This window comes from Accipiter gentilis, chromosome 18 (genome assembly GCF_929443795.1).
Source record: "Accipiter gentilis chromosome 18, bAccGen1.1, whole genome shotgun sequence".
NCBI classification, from domain to species: Eukaryota; Metazoa; Chordata; class Aves; order Accipitriformes; family Accipitridae; genus Astur; species Astur gentilis.
Window position 1 is genome coordinate 5823260 of NC_064897.1, and position 26720 is coordinate 5849979.

The following is a 26720-nucleotide window of genomic DNA, read 5'->3' on the forward strand; positions in this document are numbered from 1 at the left end:
CTGCAAATCAAAGGCAATATATGAAAGAGATGCATGGGGTTCCAGTGTGTATGAAGGAGCAGGATGGGAAAGTCCCTGGGATGTTGGGACGATGTGACATAGGCAGAATGGGATAGAGAAAACTCTGAGAGACTGAGAAGGGCAGGGGATTACCTGGAGGGAGGGTGAGAGAGAAGACAAAGCAGGGTTGGAGGGAAATGGGAGAGATGCCTCTTTTATTATTCACCGTGTAAGTGGAAGAAATAATATGTGGGTATCTGGGTACAGAAGGTTTCAGAGAAAGGAGATTAACAGGTATCAGAATGTTACCTTCAAAAAGCAGGGGAGGAAAAAAAGCAGACAAGGAAATACAAACTCCCTTCAAAAAGGGGGAAGAAATAGAGGTCATGTTTTGCATCACCCAGCTGCAAGAGCTTCCCTTCACAAACAACCCTTGTCTTAAAGTGCTCTTCTGCAAGTGCATTAAGAGGCATGATCACACAACTGGATGCAGTAACAGATCCATTTAATGATGCTTGTGGCCATGCACTTGATATATGCTTATGATTCTTTATTCAGCTGAAATCCCAAGTAGGACTCCCAGCTGTTTCTTTTTCTGTTCTTATCCTCCTATTATATCCCTGCTTTCCCGTATTTTGATATTTAAACTGCCAGTAAAGCCTTAGGCTTAATCTGTGTAAACCAAAAGTCACACTTCTAAGTGCTGCCAGGCCACTAGAGGAAACATATAATCTGCCACATCATGCAAGGTTTGCCTTAATCTAAAGCTGAGGGAAATCAGCTTTGAAGGGTGTGCTGAGGTAAGGAACACAGTGCACAGTGAAGTGTGGGCTGAAGCAGAAATGTTTTCATTATTGCAGAAAACGTAGATCCGTCATCACTTATAAGAAAGAGAGCGTCTTACTAACGCAAGGTGATTAACACAGAAAGTTATGTTTTCCTATGGCAGAGTAATTTGGTGTATATACGTGGTGAAAGAAGAGGATACTAATTGTTTAATTTGCATCTCTTGTTGCTACGGGGCACTTGCAGCAGTGAGCAAAAGCAATAGCTTTGTGATTTAGCATTTCAAAATCTTCAAAGTAGGTCACAGAGGAGTAGGAACAGTTCGCCTCGCTGAACTGTCAGCTCAGCGCTCCCGTGATGGTAATGCTGGTAGATCCAATCACCTGGTAGGATGGTACCCGTGAGACAGGCAGGAGCGTGGACCCCTTGATGACCACTTAAAGTAAGGCGGAGGCCTGTTTGGAAGGATGAGGGCAAGGGGAAATTGCTTCTCCTTGTACTTCTACACCTGTCTTTGCTTTGTGAGAATGCTAACCTGTAAGCCCCTGTTATTTAAATAAAAGCAAAAAAAAAAAAGAGAAGGGGAAAAAGACTTGCATGCAGCTTCATCTGAGTTCCCAAATGCACCTAGTCTTCCTCCAGGCTCCGCAGAAATAGACATCTCCTTTTGGTAGGCTGGTAATTAATTACTCAACAGATTCAAACAAAGGCAATTTAGCTGAGACCCTGAGGAGGCTGGGTTCAATGACTGCCTAAACAGGCTTTGTAAATTAAGTCAATATTGTGTGCCGCTTATAGCCTCTGCATAGTTCAGCTTCGTATTTTATGCTTAAACAATTTTTCTGCCTTGTTTCTAAAGCATGGGACCAGAGTTGCAAAGGAAAGTATTTGTGCCTCTATAAGGCTTTTTTTATTTAAAAAAAAAAAAAAAATCTATATACTTTTTACTGTCAGATTCTTTTTAACTCATTCCAAAACTGAAATTACTGTCAGATTCTTTTTAACTCATTTCAAAACTGAAATTCACTGAATTCAGCCCTCCCCTGCAAACTGTTTTGCAGTTTCAGTGAATCAATGCTTTCTCATAGAACAGTTTTCCTGTAATATTTCCACCTGTGTCTAATGAGAGCCATCTGAAAAGAAGTGTGCCACCTGAGCCATCAGGTGTTTGCACATTTAAGTTGATGTGATCAAGTAATTCTCTAGGCGTGACTGTTTCCACCTTATTCCTCTCCCCTTGACCTCCACCTGTTTCTGAAATTCAAGATAAGGAGGGGTGAAGTGAGGATCCGCAGGAAACGGTGTCCTTGCAGTGCCCCTGGGAAAAGTGCACCCATTCAGTCTGAACTGTAAGTCCATTGACTTAATTACAAATTGGATTATAGGAGTTAATCTTTGACTCTGTGGTGTCAGAGCAGACTGCTGAAAGCCTGTTGGGGATTGGCAGTGGTGTGCAAGGGCTCTGGAAGTACAGCCAGTTCCTGTCCTTTAGACCCAAACGCTGGCAGGACCAGTAAAGTCTTGATGGTGTGCCAGGGAAGAGCCTTTGAGCTTTAGGCCCTTGCTGCAGCACCGTGGTGGTAAGGGCCACTTTTTTAAAGGTATATGAATAGCTGCTTCTGATGGATTAGATACCTGAATACCTTAAAAAGAAAAGAGGAAAAAAACCAAAAAAAACCAAAAAACAAAAAAACCTCAGTGGTTTGGTTTTTTTCTTCTTTGTTTGTGGGTTTTGGGTTTTATTTTAAGCAGCTAGCACTGACAGTTTCCTAATTTCCTTTGTGGACAAGCCCATGGAAAACCTGTAGGAAAGAACACTGTAAATAGTGCTACTGGAATAATATCCCTGTAGTATGTTGCTCTAGCTTTTGAGACCTTCGTAATGCTACTCAACTCAGTAACTCAAGGTTATCAAGAATCTCCTGAAGTGTACTTGGGAGTACATAGGGACTATTTTGGCTAAGGATAAGTGCTACCTAGTGAGAGTGCTAGGTTGGAAAGCTCCATCAGTCTGTAGACCATGGCTATATTTACGTTACAGATTGCAGCGAAGCATGAAGTACACGAGAGATAGCTTTATAATGAGATTGTATAGATTCCTGAAGTTGAGCTGGACATGGTAGCATGAAGCTTACCAGGGTTATTTTGCACTTTGAAGACAAAAGTAACCTTTCTCCTGCAGAGTTGTTATAAATCCAAACCAGTTGCTCCTGGCTTTGTCTTAAATGGCTTTGGCTTGCTTACCCTTTGTTTCAGGTGAGGATTCCTGTCTCACTGGTCTTTTTTGCCTCAGTCTTTTCTCCCTCTATGGTGGATAATGACGTTCTCCTTGTTTCCTGTAGGTGGTTGGATGAATCTATCATTCAAGACATCACACCCAAGCTGCTTGGGGACTGGCCCAACACTTACACCTACACCAAAGCCCTGTCAGAATACCTGATTCAGCAAGAGAAAGGAAACTTGAACATTGCTATCATCAGGCCATCCATCGTGGGAGCTAGCTGGCATGAGCCTTTCCCAGTAAGCATGAATACATAGCAATTCCCTACTGAGAGCCCTTTGATACAGCTGTAACTGCAGTTCTGTCAGGAATCTCTCCCTACTTGTAGCAGTGTCCGCTTGAGAAACAGGAACTCCAGTTGATAGGAAAGTGTGTGGAAGAGATGGAGGACCTGTGCTGGAGTAGAACAGCAAGCCTGCTTCAGCATTTTTAGTAAAGACTCTTGTCTCCAAGTGAGAAGAACACATTTAAGCAATAATATCAAGAGCTGGGATAATAATGGTGCAAAATGCTGGACTTGCAACTGATGGTCTTACTGGCAGAGGACTGTGCCTGGACAGACACACAGGGGAGTTTCTGTACTAGCTGGGGAAACATGAGATGTGAGGGTCAGTCGTAGTCCTGATGCATTCTGGTTTGAGTCTTTCCATGGTCTAGTCAGCCTATTTTAATGAAGTCCTGATGAGCACCCTCGACCTCACATGGTCCTTGAAAGCATTTGATCATGTCATATGCAGTTACCTAGTATCTCTCTTACGTTGGTAATTGCTGAATTTGCTGGATTCACACTTGTATGAGCCTGTTGCAGATACAAATGTCAGCCACAGTGTAATTAAATGCAACTGTACTTTCGGTCTGAAATAATTCACTAAGCTAAATATACTGGTAGGAATAATGTGCCCTAACTTTGCAGCCAAATTGGAAAGGCAACCTAAAGTCACCTTTGGCTTTCGTGCAGCTCAAACCATGCCAAAGATGTCTGAGATATAGCGAGGCTCTGGGCCAAGGTGCCCATCTTGGAAAGACAGAGCAAACCCTGTTAGGTGTCATAACCTGGTTTGGGTCAGACAGCTCATCACTGCTCTTACCTCCGGCTTCCATAAGTGGCAGTTTCCCTGACCTGAAGTAGGATGGGATTCAAAAGTGCAGTGGCTTTTTTTTTTTTTTTTTCTTCCTTGCCTTAGAAATTAGCTGGAGTAATCAAATCAGTTTCAGTGACATCTGCATGTTGTACGTCGGAGGGTATATAACATGCTGGCTGTTTTCAGCAAATGTGACAGCACCAAGACCCTGTAGTGTTTAAAGCCAGAGTCTACTTCTGTAGCCAGGTTATTATAGGAAAGCAGTGGTTTCTAAAAACAAAATTAGATTCTGTCGTTGATGGGTAAATTGCAGACAGAACAAGGTACCATACAACGCATCCCCTATTTAAAATCAATTAGGTATTTCCTACTGGTTAGCTTCCTGGCAGCTGTCCCAGATGGGCTGGCATCTGTCTTAACTGGTGTCTTGTTGCTTCTTTGTCTATACTGCAGCACTGTAGCCCTTTCACTGTTTTGAAGCCTGTGTAAGCAACATGTCATTGAAAGAAATAGTAATCATTCTTCTTTTTTGCAGGGTTGGATTGACAGCTTCAACGGGACAAGTGGAATATTTGTTGCGGTATGTCTAGTTTCTATTTAAGCTCCCCTTAAAGTAGAGTATGAGTTGCTAAGATAGCAACTCTAAAGTTCCTCTACAGCCCCACTTAGAAATTGTGTACAAAAAAGGATCACAGCACTTTTCTGAATCTGGTAGAATGATGTCACACACTCGCTATACATCTAGATGCCTGTAGGACCCAGAAGACTCTCTATTTATGCTGTGTTCAAAAAAGGACATTGAAAGAATATTCATGTTTCTGGTTCACTAAAAGTGAATTGGAGTTTCTAAAAAACTCTAAAAACCCTAACATTTTGGACAAATTAGGCCAGATTTTCAAAGAAGGGGCAAAAGATGCATCCTTGAAACTAGGGTAATTCGTGGATGTCAAAGCTTGACTCTTATAACAGAACTTAATTTTCCAGGCCAGATTACCATAGCATCAATACAAGGCAGCATTATTTGTCCTTTCATTTATCTTTATTTGTTTTGTTGCTAAGTCCACTGCTATAGTTTGTGACCACTTCACAATAACAAAGATTCTGGGTCTCTCTTGCCATTGCTTTACACAGGATTTCTCCATGTGCAGAGTACACCTAAATGATGTGTGTAACTGTCAATTCAGAGTCTACCAGTCACATGGATAATTCACTATATTCTTGCTTAATACTTGTATAAATAACAACTGTGCAAAACGGCGAGGAACAAACCCACAAGATAATGAATAACTTGATAAAATATTCCATGTAATATGAAAATAATCATTACAGTTTAACATATGAAAACACTAAAGTTGCATACCGTTTCTCCTGGCTTTTCTTTTTTCTGAACTAAAATCGCTGCCTTCGGTGTATTTGTTACTGAATAATGCTGTATAGCTATGGGGAGATTTTTTTGTTCATGTATGTTTTGTCCAACTTGATTACTTTGTAAAAACTATATTGTAATCAGCCTGATGCAGTGTATAAAAGCATTAGTTGTCTACAGTCTTAGGAGAGCAGAATAAAATCCAAATATAATCTTGTTAAAAAGCTCATTTATACCTGAAGTAGAGCATAAATAGAAACTGTTACAGTTACTTCTGGAATCCGCAGGACTAGTGAAATTAGTGGGTATATCCCAGCTAATGCTTTTATCTGAAACCCCAGTTACACATTTCAGAGGCCTTCAAAAGCCCCCAAATGCATCATTTGTGTTCACAAAGTGTAATTAGCTCCTATTCATACCACAGTTTCTTTAAAATAATTACCTATCAGCCTTTTACTCCTTGCTGACTGCTCATAAAGCTTGTGCTGCCTCTCTGCTCTACTTCCAACACCTTGTGCTGTTTCCCGTGTTCTTTCACAATGTCTTATCATCACGATAAAGAAAGGTTTTGCAGTTCTTTAATTTTGCAGATCCACTCCTTACGTTTTCATGTGACAGGTTCTAACTTTTGTAATGATATCTGTGAGTTTTAATGGGTTTTTTATGTTTACTTTTGAGCATTAAAGATGTCTGTCACAAAAACTTGTCCAGAATTGGTTTGCAAGAAAGATAATACACAAGTTCCATTTCATTGTTCTTTATTCCTCATAAGTGAATTACCTAAGTAACAAATTACAGCAGCTAGCTGTCATATGTGTATCATGTGCCAGTACGTTATGAAACACAGGCCAAATTCATATGCTTTCAGCCATATAAAAACATGCCAATCAAATCTTTTGTCATTTAAAAAGCATTTTCCCCCCCCCTTTTTTTTTTTCTTTTCTTTTAATCTGTCAACACGTGAAAAAACACCTAATGGTCAAGTATTTGGAAATTTTGCCCGTATCTCAGTCTTTTTTTAATAGTGCCCGCTTTAGGAACTTAACACTGGAGCTTGCATGTATTTTATACGCTTATCCTTTGCCACTCATACCAGTAACTAATATTTTCTGGTTTTCAAAGCAAAAAATTTCTAGCCTTACTGAATGCAACAACAAACCTAATGGTGGTTTTGCTCAGGCCAGGTTTCACGCACAGATGCCAACCTGTATCTTTATCTCCAAATTAACTCTATGGAAACTAAAGATTTTGAGGTTCTAGGGTCACTGTAGTAAATAACTTCCCTTTTATATAAAAGCTTTGACCTGTACTGAAAGAGTTTTGCAATAGAGATGGTGTTTTTTGGTTCAGGATTGAAGCTCTGAGGTTCTTCAATACAGGAAATAGAGAGACACTGAAATTGGTGTCATCTGCACCGAGCTCTTCAGTGATGAAATACGATGATTTGATATATAACTGTACCAAGAATTAACCAAGAAAAAGACAAAAAGCAGTGACAATCGGTGCAGGGTGTAGAGGCCGGGCGGTTGTCCGTGTCCGACAGCTCTTGGCCCCAGGGGCAGCGGTGTTGGCTGGCAGCGGTCAGGAGCAGCGACTGCGATGGGAGAAGCGAGGGGTGGTGGCCGAGTGCTGACAGCATTTGTCTTGTACCGTCTCCCGTTGCTACTGAACTTAGTTGGAGCGGTACTAGTTTTCTGGAAGTGAAAGGTATTTATTATTGGGGAGCCCAAGAGACTTTTGGTCTTCTGAGGTGATGGAGGGGAAATAAATACATGTTTTGAATTAATGTGCTTGGATATGGTGTGTTGGTAAATCCTGTTTGGTAGTTTGAAAATTAGCCCTTGAGCATGTGGGTTACACGTTAGTTTGATTACCTGGAAGTTGTGCGATTACAACCAGCTGTCTCGGCCAACTGTATTTCAAAGTGTATTTATTAGTCAAGTAGCTTTATTAGCCTTAATTAAGGATGGGAAAAGCAAAAAGCAAGTGTTTTGGTGTTTGTGTATTTTATTATTTTTTTTTAAAGTCCTTCCGCATACTAAAGTATTCGTATACCACTTCTAACCCAAGCTCATCCTATATGGAGAACAACGCCCAGATTCAGATTTGGTTCAGATGATCTTTGGGATCATCTGGGCAGAATCTGAACTCCAAACCTTGCGAAGTTGTTTCGTTGTTTGGGTTTTTTTTCCTCGGTCACTGCTGCAATATTTGAGTCTGATAATTTCATTCCACAAATAGACGTATTTCTTTTAAATATTCATGAAATACGGGAGTCCAAGTTATTCTTGATAGTCTGTTTATTTTGCCTACAGTTGTTCCAGCTGCTGTGGGGAGAGGCTTTGTTGATTGAAAAATAAAATGAAATTCATTACATTTCTGCTGGACCATAATTGAAGCATTTTGTCTCGCTGTTCCATATAACATGTAAAGACCTTCTTCCCTGCAAGGTGGTGAAGCTGTAAGGCAGAACTGTGGTTTAATTCATGTTCTGGACAGTGACTAGTCCCAAAGCGCATCAGGTGGGAGGCTGTCCAGAAACATCAGACTCAGACCAGGAAATGATTTCGGAGGCTTCAAGCTGCAGTAGCTTCTATTTCACTAAAGAGAAAAAAATTCAGCAGCTCTAAACAGAAACCAAGCCATATCTGGTAAAGAAGTACTGAACCATTTCCAATGTAAAAAGTAACTTAAAACACTTAAACCTGAAGTCTTCACTAAATACACAGTGCATGAAACATCCAATTCATCCATGTGTATACGACCATCACGTGCTGCTCTGAATACAGCCATGTTTACAGCACATCCATCAAACTTCCTCGTTTTGAAGACCTCAGAAAGGTCTTTAGTGTACCTGTGAAAACGTGATAGTTGGTCACACAGTGGTCTCTAGTGGGCATGTGTTCGCAGCAGTGGAAAATTCAGAGCTGAGCTTGATTGCGTCCTTTGGTTCTTTTTGCTTTTTTTGTTTCCCCTTGAAAAAACCAGTAGTAAGAACCAAAAAAACCCATCATAGTGATGTTGCAAGTTAAGGTTCTAAGGTCTTAAGCGCAACGGTGGTTCAGCTGAGGTTCGGCTTAGGGGAGCAGAAGTTAACTGCATGCCATGGGTTTGGGGAGGATGGAAGCATGCGGGGAAGCTTACGCGGTTGCCTGCGTCTGAGACTGTCTACGATCCCTCTGCCAGCTGCACCAGGGATGAGATGAGACTGCTCAGGAGTCTGAGCTCATGAAAATTAAATCAGTCATAAGTGGTATTCCCTTACTTGCAAGCTGTGAAATGTAACAAAACCATTTGATTATAGAAGGGGAAAAGAGGGGGAGAGAGACAGAACAGAAAAAAACCCCCAGATACCTCCCAAACAGGGGATGCAGTGTCCCTTTAAAATCCACCAATGACCAGTAGACAATGGCACGTGCTATACAAGTTAATGTCAAGTCTGAAATGCTTTTTTTTATCACATCTTTTTTCTCCCCAGACTTCAGGTAAGGGTTTTTGCACAACTAGGCACTTCCTGTCCAGCTGCTGTAGTAAAACTTCATCTTTCACAGCTGGAGAGCTAGTTCATCACAAAATGGGAGTCTCAGGTTGGAAGAAAGAAAAAAATAAATGCTATAACATTTTCTTCGCCCTAAGTTTTAAATATTCATGGATCTGTAGAGCATATTCCTCTGCCCCTTCACTCAGTCCTTCCCTCTGGTTTTGCATGGCTCTAAATCACAAGAGCTTTTTTCTTTCCTTCCTTGCTTCACTAGTGCTTTTGTCCTCCCAGCTTTTTTGCTGGGTCCTCAGCTTCTACATCAAACTCAAATTCATTGTATTTTATTTCCCATATGCTAGAGAACTTGTTTGCAAACTTGACTCTGCCATTGGGGTGGTTTTTTTTTTTTATTTGCTCTGTTCAGCCCTCATACCTGACACACTAGGTGAAATTCCTTCACCCCATTTCACCTCCATATTTCTATATCGCTGAATTATCCTCTCTGGTTCAGTCTGCCTTTGTTGCCATCTGTTGCCATGTCTCTCCTGTGGAACCTCCAAAGACTAATTGGTCATCAGGGAAACACCTTGACAAGCATTCAGCTTAAATATATATATTCTGGGGAGCCTGATCCCCTGACAAATGCACTTCCAATGAAAGCAAAATGAAAATCTTCTGTTCTTGCGTACCTCTTCTCTTTGGTTGTCAGTACTTTGTATTTTCACTCATTCATTTCCTGAGTTTTGTTGGGTGGTGAGCTCTTCAAGGCAAGGGCCATGTCTCAACTGTATCTTTATGCTTAACAGACACAGCTTTGGAAAAGAGGAGGGTGTGAATACATCCAAAGGAAAGGGAGTAAACTTTTCAAAAAGCCTATTTGTGTCACTTCCAAAGTGACTACCGTCTTTGAGGGACACTCAGACCTCTGCCTGTGTGAGTTAAGAAAATGTAACTACAGGTATCACTGGGAATTTTACTTCAGTAAATTCAAATTTATTTCTTTCCAAAGGTTATTTCTTTCATATTGAGTTAACTAAGAGTCACAGCTTTTCTTACACACAGCACAGACATCACCGTGTTTTAGACTTCCTCTGAAAACGCAGAACAGTGGCATCCACGCGAGTTCCATCTTTGTTTTCACAGAAACCAAACCATCTTCTGCAGCAGGTGCCAGGCTTGACGAGCGCTAACACGACAGTCCGTCCTCGATCCAAGTCTATGAAACCTTCCCGTGGCGTTATGTCAGTGACTGTTTTCCTTTGTCCCACAGGCGGGCAAAGGCATTCTGCGGACCGTCATTGCCAATAACGAAGCGGTGGCAGACATGATTCCAGTAGACGTTGCCATCAACCTGACCCTTGCAGCCGGGTGGTACACTGCTGTGCACAGGTGGGAAGGACTTCTGACTCTGCCGGGCTCGGGCATTTACTGCCTGCACCAGGACTTTAAAGGGAACCAAAAGCTAACTGAAAACCTGTGCAAGAGCCTTGTCGAGTCATTTTCTGGTTCATGGTTTCTTCCCCAGGTTGGCAAGGACTAAGAGTGTAGCAGAAGCAATAAAGGCAGGCTTTAGAGTTAGGAAATCTCTAAAGCAACAGGTGAGACCTGTTTCTCAGTACAACGTAAGCTCAGCTGACAAATCTCTCTCTCAGAAGTCACTTTTCTGAAGGCCAAGAGCTTTACTGTAGCTTCTTGGCAGCCGTTTCTGGGCGTCCTTTCTCGGGCAGCTACACTGAGTCGCTTTTCAAGCGGCTTCTAGAGTTTTCTTGGTGAAAATGGTCTGTGTGCTTTCCTTGGAAAACACGGCACAATATAAATATATTATGGGCTCATATGATAGGGGAGATGATCTAAAAAAACCCCCATTCTTTGCATTGTTAAGAAGGGTATGTATAAGTGACGTTAAAGATTTTGGATCTTTTCCTGTGAACCTCTGGCTCTGACCTTTAATCATTAGGTAGGAAGTGCTACAGAGTAAACCACGTGAATTTTTCTGGAGGTTTATGCAACTCTGAGAAATCAATACCAGGCAAATAAAAGGCAGAAATATTTCACTTTGAAAGACAGAGTAAGCCCTCTGAACTGAGGGTGGAGAAGAGCTGCATACAGTAACCTAAATACAGGGACCCTAAAAGGATCATAAAAGGCGGCTCACCAGCTTTTCAGATTTATTTTTTTCTCATAGTTTCATCCCTCTCCATCAGCAACAGGCGAAGCAGCATGGTCTGGGAAAAATAAATCCATCTTCCCTTTACACACACCCCCACTCCCGAGAGACTCCAGATGAAGAGAGCTACAGCCTGTCCCTAAAGTTGGAAAAGGAGACAAACACGTGCTGATGAGCAGTATGTCAGCACACAGGTAGAATTCCTGGCTCTGGCCATGGTAGGAGATGTGCCATTTTTTTATCTTTTCATTGGCAAAAGATACAAGGTTTTAATCTGGTTCCTGCACAAATAATTATTAGGCTCAAGGAGCAGTTGCAGAGCTTGATTTAAAGCTTTGTCTAGCTGGGCAGAACCCCAAGGTTAGCAATCTGTATACAAAAATCAAGAGCCTGAGCCTTCTGTAAATTTAATTTCTCTGAGAGAGTTTCAGGTTTAGGTGCTGTCTTGAAGAACAGCACATGTGGTTTAATTTTTTATTGTTTTTTTCAAATCATCTAATTAGAAGGTCAGCATCCTTCAGGGAAGGTGATATTACCGAGGGAAGTTAGATTCTAAAACTTAGCAGAGAATTGCAATCTTCACTACATAGTGTAGAAGCTCTACACTCTACCAAGGTCATCGCCTTAGTTGGAGGGTGGAGAAGGGAAAATAAAATCAACAGGGAGAGGCTCTTCATTGGAAGCTGGGAAAATGGAGAAATCCTCTTCCTTGGTGTTTAACGGGCCTGACCCACTGGAGTAAGTGGAAGTCTGTGCTTTCACTTCAGTGTACTTTCTGTCAGGCTGTGTGTGTGTGACTCAGTACTAGGTGAGTTTTCTATATGGGCACATATTATGGATCTAGTCCTTAGTGAGTTGCCATATTGATTTCCATAATGCAGAGTTTCCCACACTAAGCACTATTGTGCATTTTTATGTTTAACACTCTATCAGACTTAACTCAGTAAGTCAAATTACAGGAGATCATGGATTCAGAGTTTGACATGTGTCTTTTAGTCCTAACCATTCCTAGAAGTCTACTAGGGATTAATAATAATGGTAATATACAGTCAAATGGCATGACTTCAAAGCATTATTTAAAAAAGCACCATTAAAACTGTGCATTATCCAACGGCAGTTTTCAAGTATTACTGTGCGAGATTTCCTATCCCAGGTTATGGGGTTCTATCTCCTGCTATCTTTGGTCATAGGAGTTTTGAAAAAGAAAGGTTCCTCATAGGCAGCCTCCTCCCATGGAGAAAGGCTCTGAGCACCACAGGCACCCCACGAGCACGGAGATGTTGCATCCTCCAGCCAAGCTCCCATCCCCTGTTCAAGGCCAGATCTCGCCTCTTTTTGCATTTTGCCAGATGGCTCCAGCTGCTAATGCAGAGTAAGAAAAATGCTGTATCAATGGCATTGCTTGCACCCTTCACAAGGCAGGCTTAGATCAAAAAAGCTCTTTGACTAACTCTTGCTTTGTATCAAAGGAAGAAGTAAAAGCAGGATGATGTATGTTTAGTGTCACGCCCAAATAACAACCAAACATTTTGATATTAAAATGAGAATTATGTCAAAATGCATTGATTTATAATCACCACCCTAAAAATGGAGTTTAAAGGTAGGACAATTCATATCCATTAAGTAAATGATTGCAAAATACACAATGTGTCCCTGAGGTTGGTTTGGGCCAAATATTTACAGTATAGCAAGAGAAACTATTAAAAAAAAAAAAAAGTCAGAAACTTGTCAGTATGCATGTTTTCCTTATTGTCTTTATAATTTTTGGTAAGTCAATTATGGATGGTTTTTCTTAAACCCCATTGACTTCATATGCTCTCCAGAATCTGACTGAATAGTATTAAAATTTCATTTTTTATACTGTATTTTCATATTTGTGAAAAATTACCTCTTCTGCATTTTTTTGTGAGCTGACATTGTCTCTTGGGCTGTTAGCTTTCATGCTCCACTAATAAAGCTTTGGGTGCTTTTCTTCACACCTTAAAATAATACTTCTTTCTCTTTTCCAGACCAAAAAACATGTTGGTGTACAACTGCACAACAGGTGGAATCAACCCGTTCTTCTGGGGAGAAATGGGTAAGGTCTAGTTTAAACCTAGAACGTGTCAAACCTGAGTAGCATTCCTCGGCCAGGCTTTGAAAAAGGTGTTTTCCTATATTTCGGTGACATTCAGCATCTGCCGTTCAAACTGCGCGTGGGAGGGCCAATTGCCGTCGGTGAGGGTCCTGTGAACAAAAGCTCCTGGTGCTGGGCATTCAGCCCAGGAAGGCATCTATTCCGTTTTCATTGTGGGCGTAATCACGGAACAACCCAGCAGAGTACGTGTTTTGCTGCACTGAGGTGGAAAGCGGTGGAAAAAGGAATGGAGAACCAGCCCCTTATTTCTATGAGAAGATGCTCTGCAGAGCCATAACAGGACATTTTCCTTTTCTGATTGAGAACCTTTTCTGGGTTTGGGGGGGGGAGGGGGGGGGTTGTGCTTTGAAATCACTTGAGGAACCTTGATAGTGAATGAACACTGGTATATTAAGGACGTAAAGAAATTGCCTTTCTTCCTCTTTCTGTGAAGAAAATTCTAAAGAGAAATAATTGGTGTAGACCTGAGAAGGCAAACCTTGAAATGACAGGTGTGCTTCAAGAACAATTTGCCTTTTGGTTATGAATTTTGTCAGTGGAAGAACTAAAACTATTTTCGTGGCTAACTTTTCTTCAAGTGGATGTGCTTCGGAGGCAGTGGTGAAAGAAAGGGAGACAAATCCTGACACCCTTACAGTGGAAAACTCATGCTGAAGCCAAGCAGCAGAAACTCTACGTACAGTCAGTACGTTCATGGGCAGATGTACAGGGCCTGATTCACTTTCTCTTCTACAATAATTCATATCTTTGTGTTTTAAATACAGGATGCTGGCAAATAACTACTGTGGTGTTTCACCTCTCAGCCTTTGCTTTGCATTTGCCTTTGCATTATTTAATTGGCAAACTGTAAGTCGGCAGAGAATCAGACCGTAATTGCATTTTCAGAGCATGGCTTGTCTGAAAATCCTACTAATGTCCTACCATGATTTGATCAAGTGATTTAGCAGGGAAGAGGTTTCAGCGATTGGCTGAGCAGTGAGAAAATCACACTAAGTTCCTGATTTTTGTTCTATTCTTTTTTAATGAGAGATCTAACATTGTGGTTTGCCACAGTCGTGAGAAGAGGTGAGGCTTCGTAGGTGACTGCTGGAAAACATAGACAGTCTTTATAATGCGTAAAGTCAGATCTTCTGTAGCTTTTCACAGGAGTAAATGCAAAGCTCTTCACAGGCTGCTACTTCAGGCAACAGCCACCGTAGCACTACTACCTGAGGTTTGCCTTTCTTAACCCATTTTCAGTGTAATTTTACTGACGAAAACAGCAATGTATTAATGCATTGTAACTGATCTTACTCTGTTACTTTGCTCTTAACTGTGGATTTAGCAATGAAATCACCCGAGTGCAGCAGAAGCTTGCATAAGCAGTTCAGCTGCGTGATGGGACTGAAGGCAAGCTTTTTCTCCCTGGGTGACACTGTGGAGCTCTTTCTACTGCATGTTGTATCCACAGTTTTCCAGAGATCAGCAGGCTGCAGGGCGGGTATTAGGTATAAATTCATGAAATTCAGATCTTCATTAGGCTGGAGTATCGAAGAGCAAAATTTTGCCTGTAAAGATGTTGCATGGTTTAAGAAATTAGTTTGGGAAAGGTTTATTGCATCAGGATGTGATGACTGTGGCCATCCAGTTTGAATTCTCAATTCAGTCTCCTACCAACTTCTTTTTGGTCAATACATACAATTCTAAAATCTTCTTTATATAGATGACAGACTTTCTCAGCCCACTCACATTACTTTCTCTGTCTACTCACTGTTACTTGGCTTCTAGGCAGCCAGTCTCTTCGCATGAACTTTCAACAGGCCTTTCCGAGCCATGATCTCTCTGAAATAAGAGCTACCGCTGAGTAGTCCAGCCCCTGCAGAGGAGGACTGAACTTCATCCGCCGGTTCCCTCCCTCGCACATGGGGCAGCATCCCTCACTCGAGTTGTCACCCTCTCTTTCTGAAAGCCTGTTTCCAACTGTGTTTAGCTCTGCTAACCTTTCAGGTTGAAACTGTTGAGGCCAGGTCTCGACCTCCAGTGGTTTTTCACCTTTTTCAGAATTTTTCTTTTTCCCCAGCATGAAAAAAGCTGTTTGATGCAAACATGCAGGAGACACAGAATCAGCAGAGGGAAAGAGAGTCTCTTCAAGGAGTTTGGGGAGACAGGACTCGCGCAGGGTCTGTAACTGGTCATTGAGGTGGAGGGTTGTGAGACCGAGACTGGAAGCTGCTGAGAGACCAGGGTGGTCCCAGCCCCCGAGTCATCTGGTGTGGGACCGAGTGGTTTAGTGCAAATCAAACACGGGGTTTGCAAAGGGGAGGACCTGGACTACCTGGCTGGGGAGACTTACACTGGGACCAGCTGTAGGGATGAGAGGTGAATACAACAGGAGTAGGGTCTTTATGGTGGGAGAGGAATAAAGGAGAGAAAGATCAAATAGAGAAATTGAGGCTGGAGTGGGCTGAGGATGCCCTGGGTAGGGAACAGAAGTGACTGAGGTGGGGACGTACTGACTACAAAGGTGATGAGCTTGGAGGGAGGGAGAAGGAGATCTAGAAGAGAATTATTTGAAAAATATATGTCTACTTAAGAGCTTAATGCTTAAACATCCATTGCAAACCAGTTTATTCCGCAGATTTCCAGATACAGACAAACCTCTAGTGTTAAAAGGAACCTTAACTGATTTATTTCTTTTCCAAATAAGGCTGTTCCTTGGGATTTTTTCTTACTTCATTCCATTACTGCTGTTATTTTTCCCACCATTATAAAAATGTGGTCAGGAGTAGTAATCTGAAGAAGTGTATTCTGCTTTGCTGCAATCTAAATCTTGCTAGTTGGATTTTGTGAAGTACGTTTTGCAATTTCTTCTCAAAACTAAACCTTAAAGTAGGTTTTAAAATGGTGTTCAGCATGGGAAAACTTAATTTCAATTTATCCTTGACAGTCTACCCAGACGAGACTGGTGTCTGATTCCCCCCCTGCTAAATCTGCCTTTGAATTGTAGAATTTGCTTCTGCATTTTTGTGCTGTGGTCGGAGGGGAAAGACCACCCACCCGCTAAGCCGTTTCAGTAACTCCTAAAGGTGATACGCTTCTGGTTCGGGTTTTCTGCCTGCCTGACCTGTCTGTCTGTCTGATTCTTTCTGCCTCTCTCTAAAACAAACTATTGGAGCATAAAAGACTTGCTACGCTTGCAAAGTTGAACACTTTCCAGAAATTAGGAGACAGAGCAATTGTGCTGAGTCAGTGCAAGGCAGGGTAAGGGAGGTTTGTAAGGGAAATGCACATAGCATTAACTGTTCCAAGTTATGCAATGCTGGTGTTTCCCTGACTTCCTTCCAGTAAGTCTTTCAAGTTGGTCTCGCTGCCTTCTTACGTGCATTTTAGAACAAAACCACTTTCATTCCAGACTTTCAGGATTTTTCTTGAGTTTTCAGCAGATATCTCATCTGCTCTTGACTTACGTGCATATTTCCAAAGGGAAACCACCTCACCCAGTTTAAAGTTGAAAACTGGATCTGCAATATATTAACATCAGGATTTGAATAGAGAGAGCTATAAATATATGCTGCAGACAGTATCAAAACTCTCACAATTCCAAAATATCAGTGGGTCCCAGTTAAACTGATAGGTTTCCATTAGGAAATGAAGTGACCAAATGTAACTAAATGAACTTAAATATTGATAAGCAGATGAGAGTTTGTAAATAAACTGGGATTTAAAGTGCCTCTTGGAGAAACTTCCTTAAGGGGAGAAGCAGCAGAGTTCATGGGATTGCTCTCCTGATCCATGAGCTGCTTGAATGGGCACAGATATACAGCCCTCCCCAAACTGGGAGCAGATCTCTTTACATTTAAGCCAGCTATGACTTTGTCGAAGTATAATTGTAGTAAATGGCCGTGCTGCTAACGCAGAGGACAGAAACTCCTCACACGCTGCTTAGACAGACACAAACTCTGCCAAGAGCTGGGCTAGGACAGCGGCTTCTTTCCCAGTAGCCCATCCCAAATTGCTTATTGTCACTCCCCTGCCAGGAGTAAACACCTCTGGAAATCTCCAGTAAAACCACAGGCACAACTAGATGGGGAAGTTTAAATAGTTTTTTGCTAATCCTTGCCATTTGGAGAGAACGTGCTGCAAACGATAAGATTTCTGTACCGCAGCCCGCTTAGTGACCACAAGATAACCACATCATTGCAGTGTGGCTAAGTGAAACGGAAAGGATGGCAGTCAGTTCTAGCTATTCAGATGCAAGAGGAGTTTCAGGAGAACTGGTCTTCAGCCATTAAACTTGTAGCCTACGGGACAGAAAAAATTAACAACAAACTTGCACTAAACCTAAATTGTATTATTTTAAAAGTCTTTGTGGTCTAAACTTAGCAGCTAAGTGGCTGACAAGTCTCCTCTAGTTGCTGTTACTTAGAACGAGTACAGCAAAAGTCACTATTGGAAGTGCAGTAATGAGCCGACCACAGATACATGAGAATACTGTCTGAATATTATGATTAGAATCTGCTTATCTGAGGATGATCTGGATGTTTCTTGTGACTTGCAAATTCTCATCTGATTTTCTATTTGTAACATAAGCTTAGAGAGTACAGTATAATATGAGCACAGATTGATGTCATAACTCTCAAATTCATTTTTAAAAAAGTAAAAAAAGCCCACATATTCTTCTTCGTTGAGCTCGTTGGTGCTCAGGAATAGGAGCACCATCTGTTTATCAGTCCCTAGGATGATAGTCTTATATTCAACTACTGCAGTTCTATTAAGCCTCTGCAATATGCAAATGCCCCAGATATGCACATCTAGATGCCACTTCTGTGGCACTGTGCCATTGCAAGAGCTCAGAATCAGACCCAACATATTTTGTGCCTTAACGTACAAAGGGGATGAAAGATTACCGCCCTATCGTTAGTTTTCAAGTTAAGAATGCAAGACAATTTGCTGCTTTAGTGCATCCAGAGCTCCTCTGAAAACAGACTGAGGTATTTGGTGTTGTGGTTCAGATGTGGTCTGAAAGGATATAATGAAGTCTTTCTAGAAGCAGCACCATATGTGTGTAAGCAACTTGTCCCTGACTCAGACTAATACTGACATCAGCCCTTTTGAAAATTTGACTAGAAATTGGAAATGTCATTTTTGTTTTATGCTAGCAGATCAAAGTTAGCTTTCAGTGATCTGAAGATATGTTAACACTTATCAATTTCTTTTGCATCTACTGCAGGTGAAAGCAGAACAGCAGTTCCTTGCTCTGAAGTGTTTCAGGATACAACTGCCTGCTTTTCCTCCATTCCGTTTTGGTGTTTTGATAAGGAAGTTTTTGTCTGCTGCTATTAAGTCTAAAGTCAGATTGTGTTTCAAATAGGCAATAGATGGAGTCATCAATTTTCATGCCAGAAGGGACCCTGAGATGATCTCATCCAACCACTGGTTACACAGTTCACAGAACTGTAGGTTAAACATGTCAAGCACTGTAACTTGGGCTTTACTGCAGCATGTTGGTGTGGTTGTGCCCAACTCAACTGAAATTAAGTGCCTGATTTTAAGTTAAATGCCTCTTCCTTTACAGAGCAGTATGTTATATCCACGTTCAAAAGGAACCCCCTGGAGCAGGCCTTCCGAACACCCAACGCTCACTTGACGTCCAACTACTTGATAAACCAGTACTGGATAACTGTCAGTCACAAGGCACCGGCCATACTCTACGACCTGTACATGAGACTCACGGGGAGAAAGCCCAGGTAAGAAACCACACGCCTTCAGCCTCCTGCATGCCTGCCACTGTTATAGAAAGCAGATCTCTAACAAGTTCTGAGAACTGGCTCCCTCGGCCTCAAGTCCCTGGTCTTCTTCCCATCTTCTTGTCTTGAGATTACTCAAAAAGAAGAGGAATCGCATGGCCATAGCTAAGTGTAGCCTAGGGTTCCCACCCTTCCCAGTACCTGGGGGACAGCACATCCTTTAAACACAGCTTTGTGCACTTCAGGGGTTCCCAAGACAGAAGAGGACCAGTAGTTAAACTGTCCTCTGTACAGCAAGATTTCTACCATTGCAACTCTCTGACGTGATTGCCTCTTTGTGTCAGTAGCTTGCATAAGGACTTGAGACTGGCAAGGCTTAGAACATTCCAGCTAATATTTTTTTCCCATATCAGATGCATAATTAGCAGTTGCCAGCACTGGCCCAGCACCCTGATATCTAGGAAGGAGTTGTTTCGGAGTATGAATAAATTCTGAATTGTATTTACGAGGATGGTTTACCATTACAATTGGTATTTGAGCCTTGGCAGTGTTGTGGCTAGGAGGAATACACGACATGCATGTCCCGTGTGGAAGCAATCCTGGTGTAACATAACTCAGCCAACATCGTCCTTTACTCCCTGCCACCACAGAGGAGAATTTATTGTGCAACACAAGAACGGTATGCCAGCACTGTGTTGATGTCAGCTGCTCTGTGCTCCTCTGCTAGTTAGAAGCTGGCTTCGGCTGTTTGCAGGGAAATCCCTGGCTGATGTATTGCTCTAATTTCTCTCTGACATTCTGCTACAGAGGAAAATTGGTCCATAAAAAGAGTTTCAGTTATCCAGGAGGCAAGAATTACCCTAGAAATAGAGGTAGACTATGAGCAAGAATAGGCTGGAATCTCCAAACTCTGTTGAAACAGGCAGCAGTAAGATCTTGGCGTTGCCATTACAATTGACATTTCTTTTCATAATGTTGATTGGCATAAGTAGCCAATGGACATTGGCCGTAATACTGTACTTAAATTTCAAATAGAGCTCAGCATGCACTCGTGCTGAGAAAGATACCTTCTTCTGAATTTTGAGATTTGTGACCTGAGCAAACACAGGCTCAGCAACGAACCTGTGAGTTCACCAAGTTGGTTTTGGGCTTGTTGGTTTTTTTTTAATCTAATTCCCCTTTTCTTTTTACACACTACTTACGCTCATCCAGGCATTACTGCAGTGTAGTAGAAAGCATAGTAGCAGCTCATTCTTTCTTTTTTTTCACAGCTACCTAAATACCAGACCTTTATGGTCTAAGGGCAGTAAACCACATCAAATAAAAAAAAAGTTGAATATGTCACTAAACCTGCTTTAATGTTTCCCTTTAATTTTTCCCTCTGCTTCAAATGGAGTACCTAGGCTTAACTTTCTTCCCACTTGACATTCCCATCTATTGAAATACAAGCCATCTTCCTGGCAGTTTCTTGAATTCTCTCCTTGACCCTATGCCAGATTTGCAAGCAGAAAGGAGAAAGTTCTTTGCCAGGACCAAGACTCAGGCTTCGGTTTTCTACTGTATCCATACTCAACTCATGATAAGGTGATGGGTTATCACATGGAGTAGGTTATCTGGGAGCTGGTGATGGTTTTGCAAGTCTCCTGTTTATTCAGGACCAGCCTATGACCTTCCCTAATTTGAACTGCAGGGTAGTTCGGAGGAACTCGGTTGTAGTTCCTCCTGTAGTTATCACATGCAGTACCCCATCTACCAAAGGGTAGGTACAAGAGTCACCTCCTTCAGCTTTAGACTTTTATATGTTGCCTCTCCTGAGAAACTTACTTTAACTGTTAGCTCATTTCACATAAATTGCTTGATGTCTAGCAAAACTGCCCTAAATGCCTTACTGTTATTGCTGCACATCCATCCATGACTGAGAAACTAATGTGGTTTATATCATTAGTAGTCTCCTGAGGAAATCTGTCACACCTGAGAATCTGCTCGTGCAAGGCTCAGTATGAGAGCAAATAAAGAAATCATTGCTGTAAACAGTTTTCTAGAAGACAAGATGCATTTCTGAAGTGTAACTAATAAGGCTATCAGTGACAGCTACTACTTGCTTTATTCCTCTCAGTTCCTCCACAGTGGAGAATGAGATTTTCTGTAAGAAATTTTTGCCATAGCCTCTCAGAGGCTGCAGAAAAGCATGTTTCCACTCAGTTGATGTTTTTCAGTAGACCACTCCTTCATCCAAATTAGTCAATATTTTGAATGTGGTCACAACATTTGACCTCAGTCAGTTAACACGAAATGCAGTTTTCATACGTACCTCTTCAGATGCTTCATTTCTCTTTTTGACCCTTACTTTCAGCCACTCAGATACGTTGCTTTGGGTAGATCTACAGTCAGAGCTTATTCTGCCCGCATTGACAGGAGGCCACATGGATAGCCTATTTTCAAAACATAAGTAGGGACACACAGTTGATCCTCTCTTTTTTTTTTTTTTTTTTTTTTTTTTTCTGACAGATTCCATTAGCCCTAAACACTTTAAAGATACTGATGGCTTTTGGGGAGCCAATGTGAGGGGCAACTTCAGATCTTTGCAATCTAGCCATAGACTTTGTTTCCCAAGTTCTTACAAGGTATTAAAATATCCACAAAGCTTTGCCCCATAGTAGTTGCCTACACAGGCATAATCGGGAAGGTTAATCTGAAGTAATTTTAAAGTAGTTTAGATAACCTGCTTTCAATCAATGCGCACATAATAATTCAGAATGAAGGTTCCCTTAATGTGATGATGTGCTGTCCTGAAATGAAAGCCACTTTACTTCTGAGTAGGAGTGCCTATGTAAGGTTTTAGTGCTCTTTCAATTTGCTTTGGGTAAGCTGCACAGTCCTCCTCTGAATTGCTGTACTCATTGTGTCTTTTTCTGCTGTAGTTAATGCTTATCATCGGGGCAGTCGCATCTGCACGGGGAGAGGCCAGCCTGGCACCATTCTTCCCCAGACTGCCGCCTTTTATTTGTCACGGCGACTGTGTTACCCTCTGGGCAGCTCAAAATTTCTCATGAAAACAGCTCTGTTTTCCACAGAAATCAGCCTTTTAATGCTTTCTCTTGCCTTTATCCAGTCTGAGAGAACGTGGTGTTCTCTCAAAATTGACCAAGCTCTGTACATCACACTTTAAACAACCAGAGGCCTTTTGTACTCATGACCATTGGGACAACTGAAAAATAATCCTGCAAGGTAGGACAGCATTATTGTCATCCCCTTTTATATAAAAATTAATAACAAAAAAGGGCCAAGACACATAAGAGACCTGAACCTAAGTTTCCTAAGTCCCTGTTAAGCAGCTGTGTCCCTGAAGGAGCTTTCATCTTTACCAGGACACTCACGCTCCAGGAAGGTGTTCAAACAGTCGTCGTCTCTCCCCCCTCCCTCCCCCCGCCAAAAAAAAAAAAGCCTATGGTCTCAGGTTATTTTCAAGGTCATCCACCAGGAGTGCATCCTATCAGACCCTTCCTGTATAAGGAAGGACACAAAAAACACTCCAAACTGCCACTATATTATACAGGGAGAGGAATGGCCTTTAAGAAAAACAAATGGTTTTGAGAGAGAGATCAAAGAAGCCCAAAGACATGAAAAGCAGGCCACCAAGCTGAGCGGTGTGGTTGATACTCTAAAGGGAAGGGATTCTGTCCAGAGGGAAGGACCTTGACACGCTAGAAAGGTGGGACGATGTGAACCTCATGAGGTTCCACAAGGCCAAGTGCAAGGTCCTGCACGTGGGTCAGGGCAATTCCAAATATGGATACAGGCTGGGCGATGAGTGGATTGAGAGCAGCCCTGTGGAGAAGGACTTGGGGGTATTAGTGACTGAAAAACTGAATACGAGCCAGCAATGTGTGCTCACAGCCCAGAAAGCCAACTGTATCCTGGGCTGCATCAAAAGAAGTGTGGCCAGCAGGTCAAAGGAGGGGATTCTGCCTCTCTACTCTGCTCTGGTGAGACCCCCACCTGGAGGACTGTGTTCAGTTTTGGGACCCCCCCAATGTACAACAGACATGGACCTGCTCAAGCAGGTCCAGAGGAGGGCCATGAAGTTGATCAGGGGCTGGAGCACCTCTCCTATGAGGACAGGCTGAGAGAGTTGGGGTTGCTCAGCCTGGAGAAGGCTCTGGGGAGACCTTATAGCAGCCTTCCAGTACTAAAAGGGGGCCTACAGGAAAGATGGGAAGGCACTCCTCTTTCTCAGGGAGTGTAGTGTTAAAATGAGGGGTAATGGCTTTAAACTGAAAGAAGGTAGATTTAGACATTAGGAGGAAATTCTTCACTGTGAGGGTGGTGAGGCACTGGAACAGGTTTCCCAGAGAGGTTGTGGCTGCCCCATCCCTGGCAGTGTCCAAGGCCAGGCTGGCTGGGGCTTGGAGCAACCTGGTTTAGTGGAAGGTGTCCCTGCCCATGGCAGGGGGGTTGGAACTAGATGATCTTTGAGGTCCCTTCCAACCCAACCCACTCTGTGATCCTATGATTCTATCTGAAAACTGAAGTTGAGCAATTGACCTCAGAGCTTGTCTATGCTGCAGATGCAGTCACCTCTGTACTGGAGCTAACTCCAAAAATCAGTGCTTTGCTTCAGGAGCCCAGTCAGGCTTGAGAACAGAAAAGAATTTGTGTGGTAGAAAGAGAAGTATCCACCTCGGGAGGCAAGCAATATACCTTTGTGGTTTTGCAATCTGCTGTGCAGACTTCATACTAGTTCAGACGGGCTCTTCACCTCACATGTGGTACATGATGTAGATATGGCCTCCAACCCTTGTTTAGTTCAGGCTGGTAAGTGAAGCATCAGTCCTGCCCTGAGAAATGCCTGTTTGCACCCATGTTCAAGCCAACGATAAAAGCTGGTTAGCTGTAGGCTCAAGACCTGAGGTGGAGCAGTTAGACTTGCTGAGCAAGTTCTCGGCCTGGTGAGCAGCAGTGCAGTGTTCATCAGGAATTGCAATGCCTATTCATCTGGATTGATGAAAACACCTACAGAGCAAACCAACAGCCTTTACATACGATCAAACCTCTTGTCCACCTCTGACGTTCCTCCTCTGTTTCAGAATGATGAAGATTATCAATCGACTGCACAAGTCTATGATGCTCCTGCAGTATTTCTCCACCCAGTCCTGGGATTGGTCTTCAGATAATATGAATATGTTAATGAGTCACCTGAACACAGAGGACAAAAAGGTAAGTATATCCTGAATATGGATTGCTAGTCACCTGCAATTCTGTTCATCTGCAGCAATTATTTTTGGTGTATTGTTGAGCTTTCGAATGACATCCATATGACTGGAACTGACTTTAACCTGAAATAATGTATTTCCTCCTTGTTTTATTAAATAACTTATGAGGAACCTTCCATTTATGAGAGAGGAATGTCTTCTTCTGAGGTGTGTTGCTCTTTCTTCTGAGGCAGGTCAATCGCTAAAGTCTTCCCAGTTAACATTGCAGTAGATGACCTAGATGGAAATTACTTGAAAGATTTTGACATTTTCATCCCCTTTGGTTTTAATGGGCACTGCACAGGGAAATTTAGGTAACACATAGTGTCTGAACCTGAACAATATGTAAAAAGTTCCTGTTTTATTCAAGTCCCCAAAGAGCAATTAATTTGCAGGCTGTCTAGCTCTGTTGTAGTCTTTATAGGTTTGAAATACTACTCCTTAAGAATGGGATTGTAACTGAAAGATTGAAGGATACAAAGAGTAGATCTGTGATAAGCTTGAAGGCACCTTTGGTCAGTATCTCCTTGCAAAGAGATACTTAGGCATTCACATAAAACTGGTCTTACTCGCATCATGAAGTTCTTGCACAGACTCCCAGTAGTAGAATCAAGAGTTTTCCTCCCTAGTCTGCAGAGGGATTGCGTGCAGCAAATTCTAACTTCTAAGGGCAGTGGCACTGCTGTGACCACAGCAGATGTAGAGGGAACCTAAATGCTATGATAGGAGATAGTTCTTAGGCAGATAAACAAAAAATTACAATGTCAAAGACTTAGTGCAAGCTAGACAGAGTTTCAGGTTTACCAAGCTGCTTATGAGAACTTTGTGAGATGCACCGCATCCAGTGTTGCCACTGCTGCATTGTGAACAGTATTCAAGCTAGATAGTTTATGGGCAGCACACAGCTCTATACATATATACATATCTGACAGACGCACCAGGATCTGCACAGTAGCTAACCCCCTGTATTGGACAGAGTTAGCCAGCCCCTCTCTGCTCGAGTTATTGCTGGTGTGATACCAAGGCCCTTGCACCAAAGCAAATGGCCTGGATTGGCATGGGGGTGAAAGGAAAATATTTTTCTGAGCATATTCTCTTTTAAGACCCTGTAAATAAGAAATACCATTCACTTCAGTCATTTGTTTAGGAAAAAAAATGCTTTCTTTGCTCTAATAGACAGACAACCCCTGAGAGCTTGCTAACAATTTTTCCAATATAAGCATCTGAAATTAACTGGGGTAATTAGCTCTACAATGAGACTTTTTGATGCCAAACACCAGAGTAACCTATTTTTTAGACTTCTGTCAGTCTAGCTGCTGAGAGATAATACAGCACAACAGCAAGTAATACTGATGCAGAAGCACCTGTTGACTCAATGTCCAATTCATTTATTTACACATAATTCTAGTGACAGATTAAAAACTTCATGGAGGTTTTCATATGAATCCATTTACCTGAGTGGAACGCCATTTTTCTTCCACAGTTGTGTGTTTGCTTGTACATGTGTGTAAAAATACATGTATTTATGCAAAAATTGCTACCTGAAAGACAAACTTATCTTTGTTTTCTGCCAGTTAGCACTAAACTTCTGCTTGCTTCGCCCAGATTCCCAGCTGGGTAAGACGTTAATTGACAGCTGTGAAATACAGTCTGTTAGTGCCCGTGTCTTCTTGGAAACTTGGTGGCTTTAAGAACTTCAGACAGGGAGCCTTGTCAGGAATGGAGGTCAATGAAGAATTGATGCTTAAAGTGAACTTGTTTTGAACTCTGGCGTTTAACTTCTGTTCTTTGTCTTTAAATCCCAGTTATACAACTTTGATGTTCGTCAGCTGCACTGGTCAGAATACATTGAAAGCTACTGCCTAGGTGCTAAGAAGTACTTGCTAAATGAGGACATGGCTGGCATTCCAGCAGCAAAGCAGCACTTACGAAAGTAAGTCATACCCAGTGACAAGGACAAGAGCTCCTGGCTGCCTTGGATGGCTTCTAAGGAAAATTATTCTAGTTACATTGCAGTAATAATTGTTGAATAATATGGAGATAAACATAGCATAGCTTATTTCTTAAGGCAGAGAGTTGTCAGTATTTCATTTTCCCAACCTGTAAGAAAAAGAGGACTTTTGATGACCCTAATGATCAGGGGCTAGATATTGTGCCTTCCCAGCAGATGACCAAGTAACGAAGTTACGATGCATAAGAGGAATACATGAATGCAGATGATCTTGGTCATTCAGAATTACAATAGAAAAAGAGGGGTCAGATTTAGACTTTGTGAAGCTCCTAGAAGTTTTTAGCTATTCGAAGACATTGCCTAAAAACCTTAAGCATTTGTATGATTTTAAATTTCATTTTAAAGTTGAAGCCTCTAATTCCTTTGGGAGAATGGGCAAAAATTCTCCAAAGTCAGTGGTGAGCTTATGCATTCAATACCTGATGACAGTT

The 26720-nt window shown here is 42.0% G+C and overlaps 1 protein-coding gene across 6 annotated transcripts in view; it reads left to right on the plus strand.

The window, feature by feature from the left end:
- FAR2 (fatty acyl-CoA reductase 2) overlaps positions 1-26720 on the plus strand; it is a 148806-nt gene that overhangs the window by 117276 nt on the left and 4810 nt on the right. For all 6 annotated transcript variants that reach the window (XM_049821937.1, XM_049821938.1, XM_049821934.1 and 3 more), the window contains 7 exons: positions 3129-3306; positions 4685-4729; positions 10267-10385; positions 13173-13240; positions 18855-19026; positions 24114-24243; positions 26084-26211. In XM_049821937.1, coding sequence (XP_049677894.1) covers positions 3129-3306; positions 4685-4729; positions 10267-10385; positions 13173-13240; positions 18855-19026; positions 24114-24243; positions 26084-26211 — 840 coding nt within the window. The remainder of the gene's footprint in view (positions 1-3128; positions 3307-4684; positions 4730-10266; positions 10386-13172; positions 13241-18854; positions 19027-24113; positions 24244-26083; positions 26212-26720) is intronic.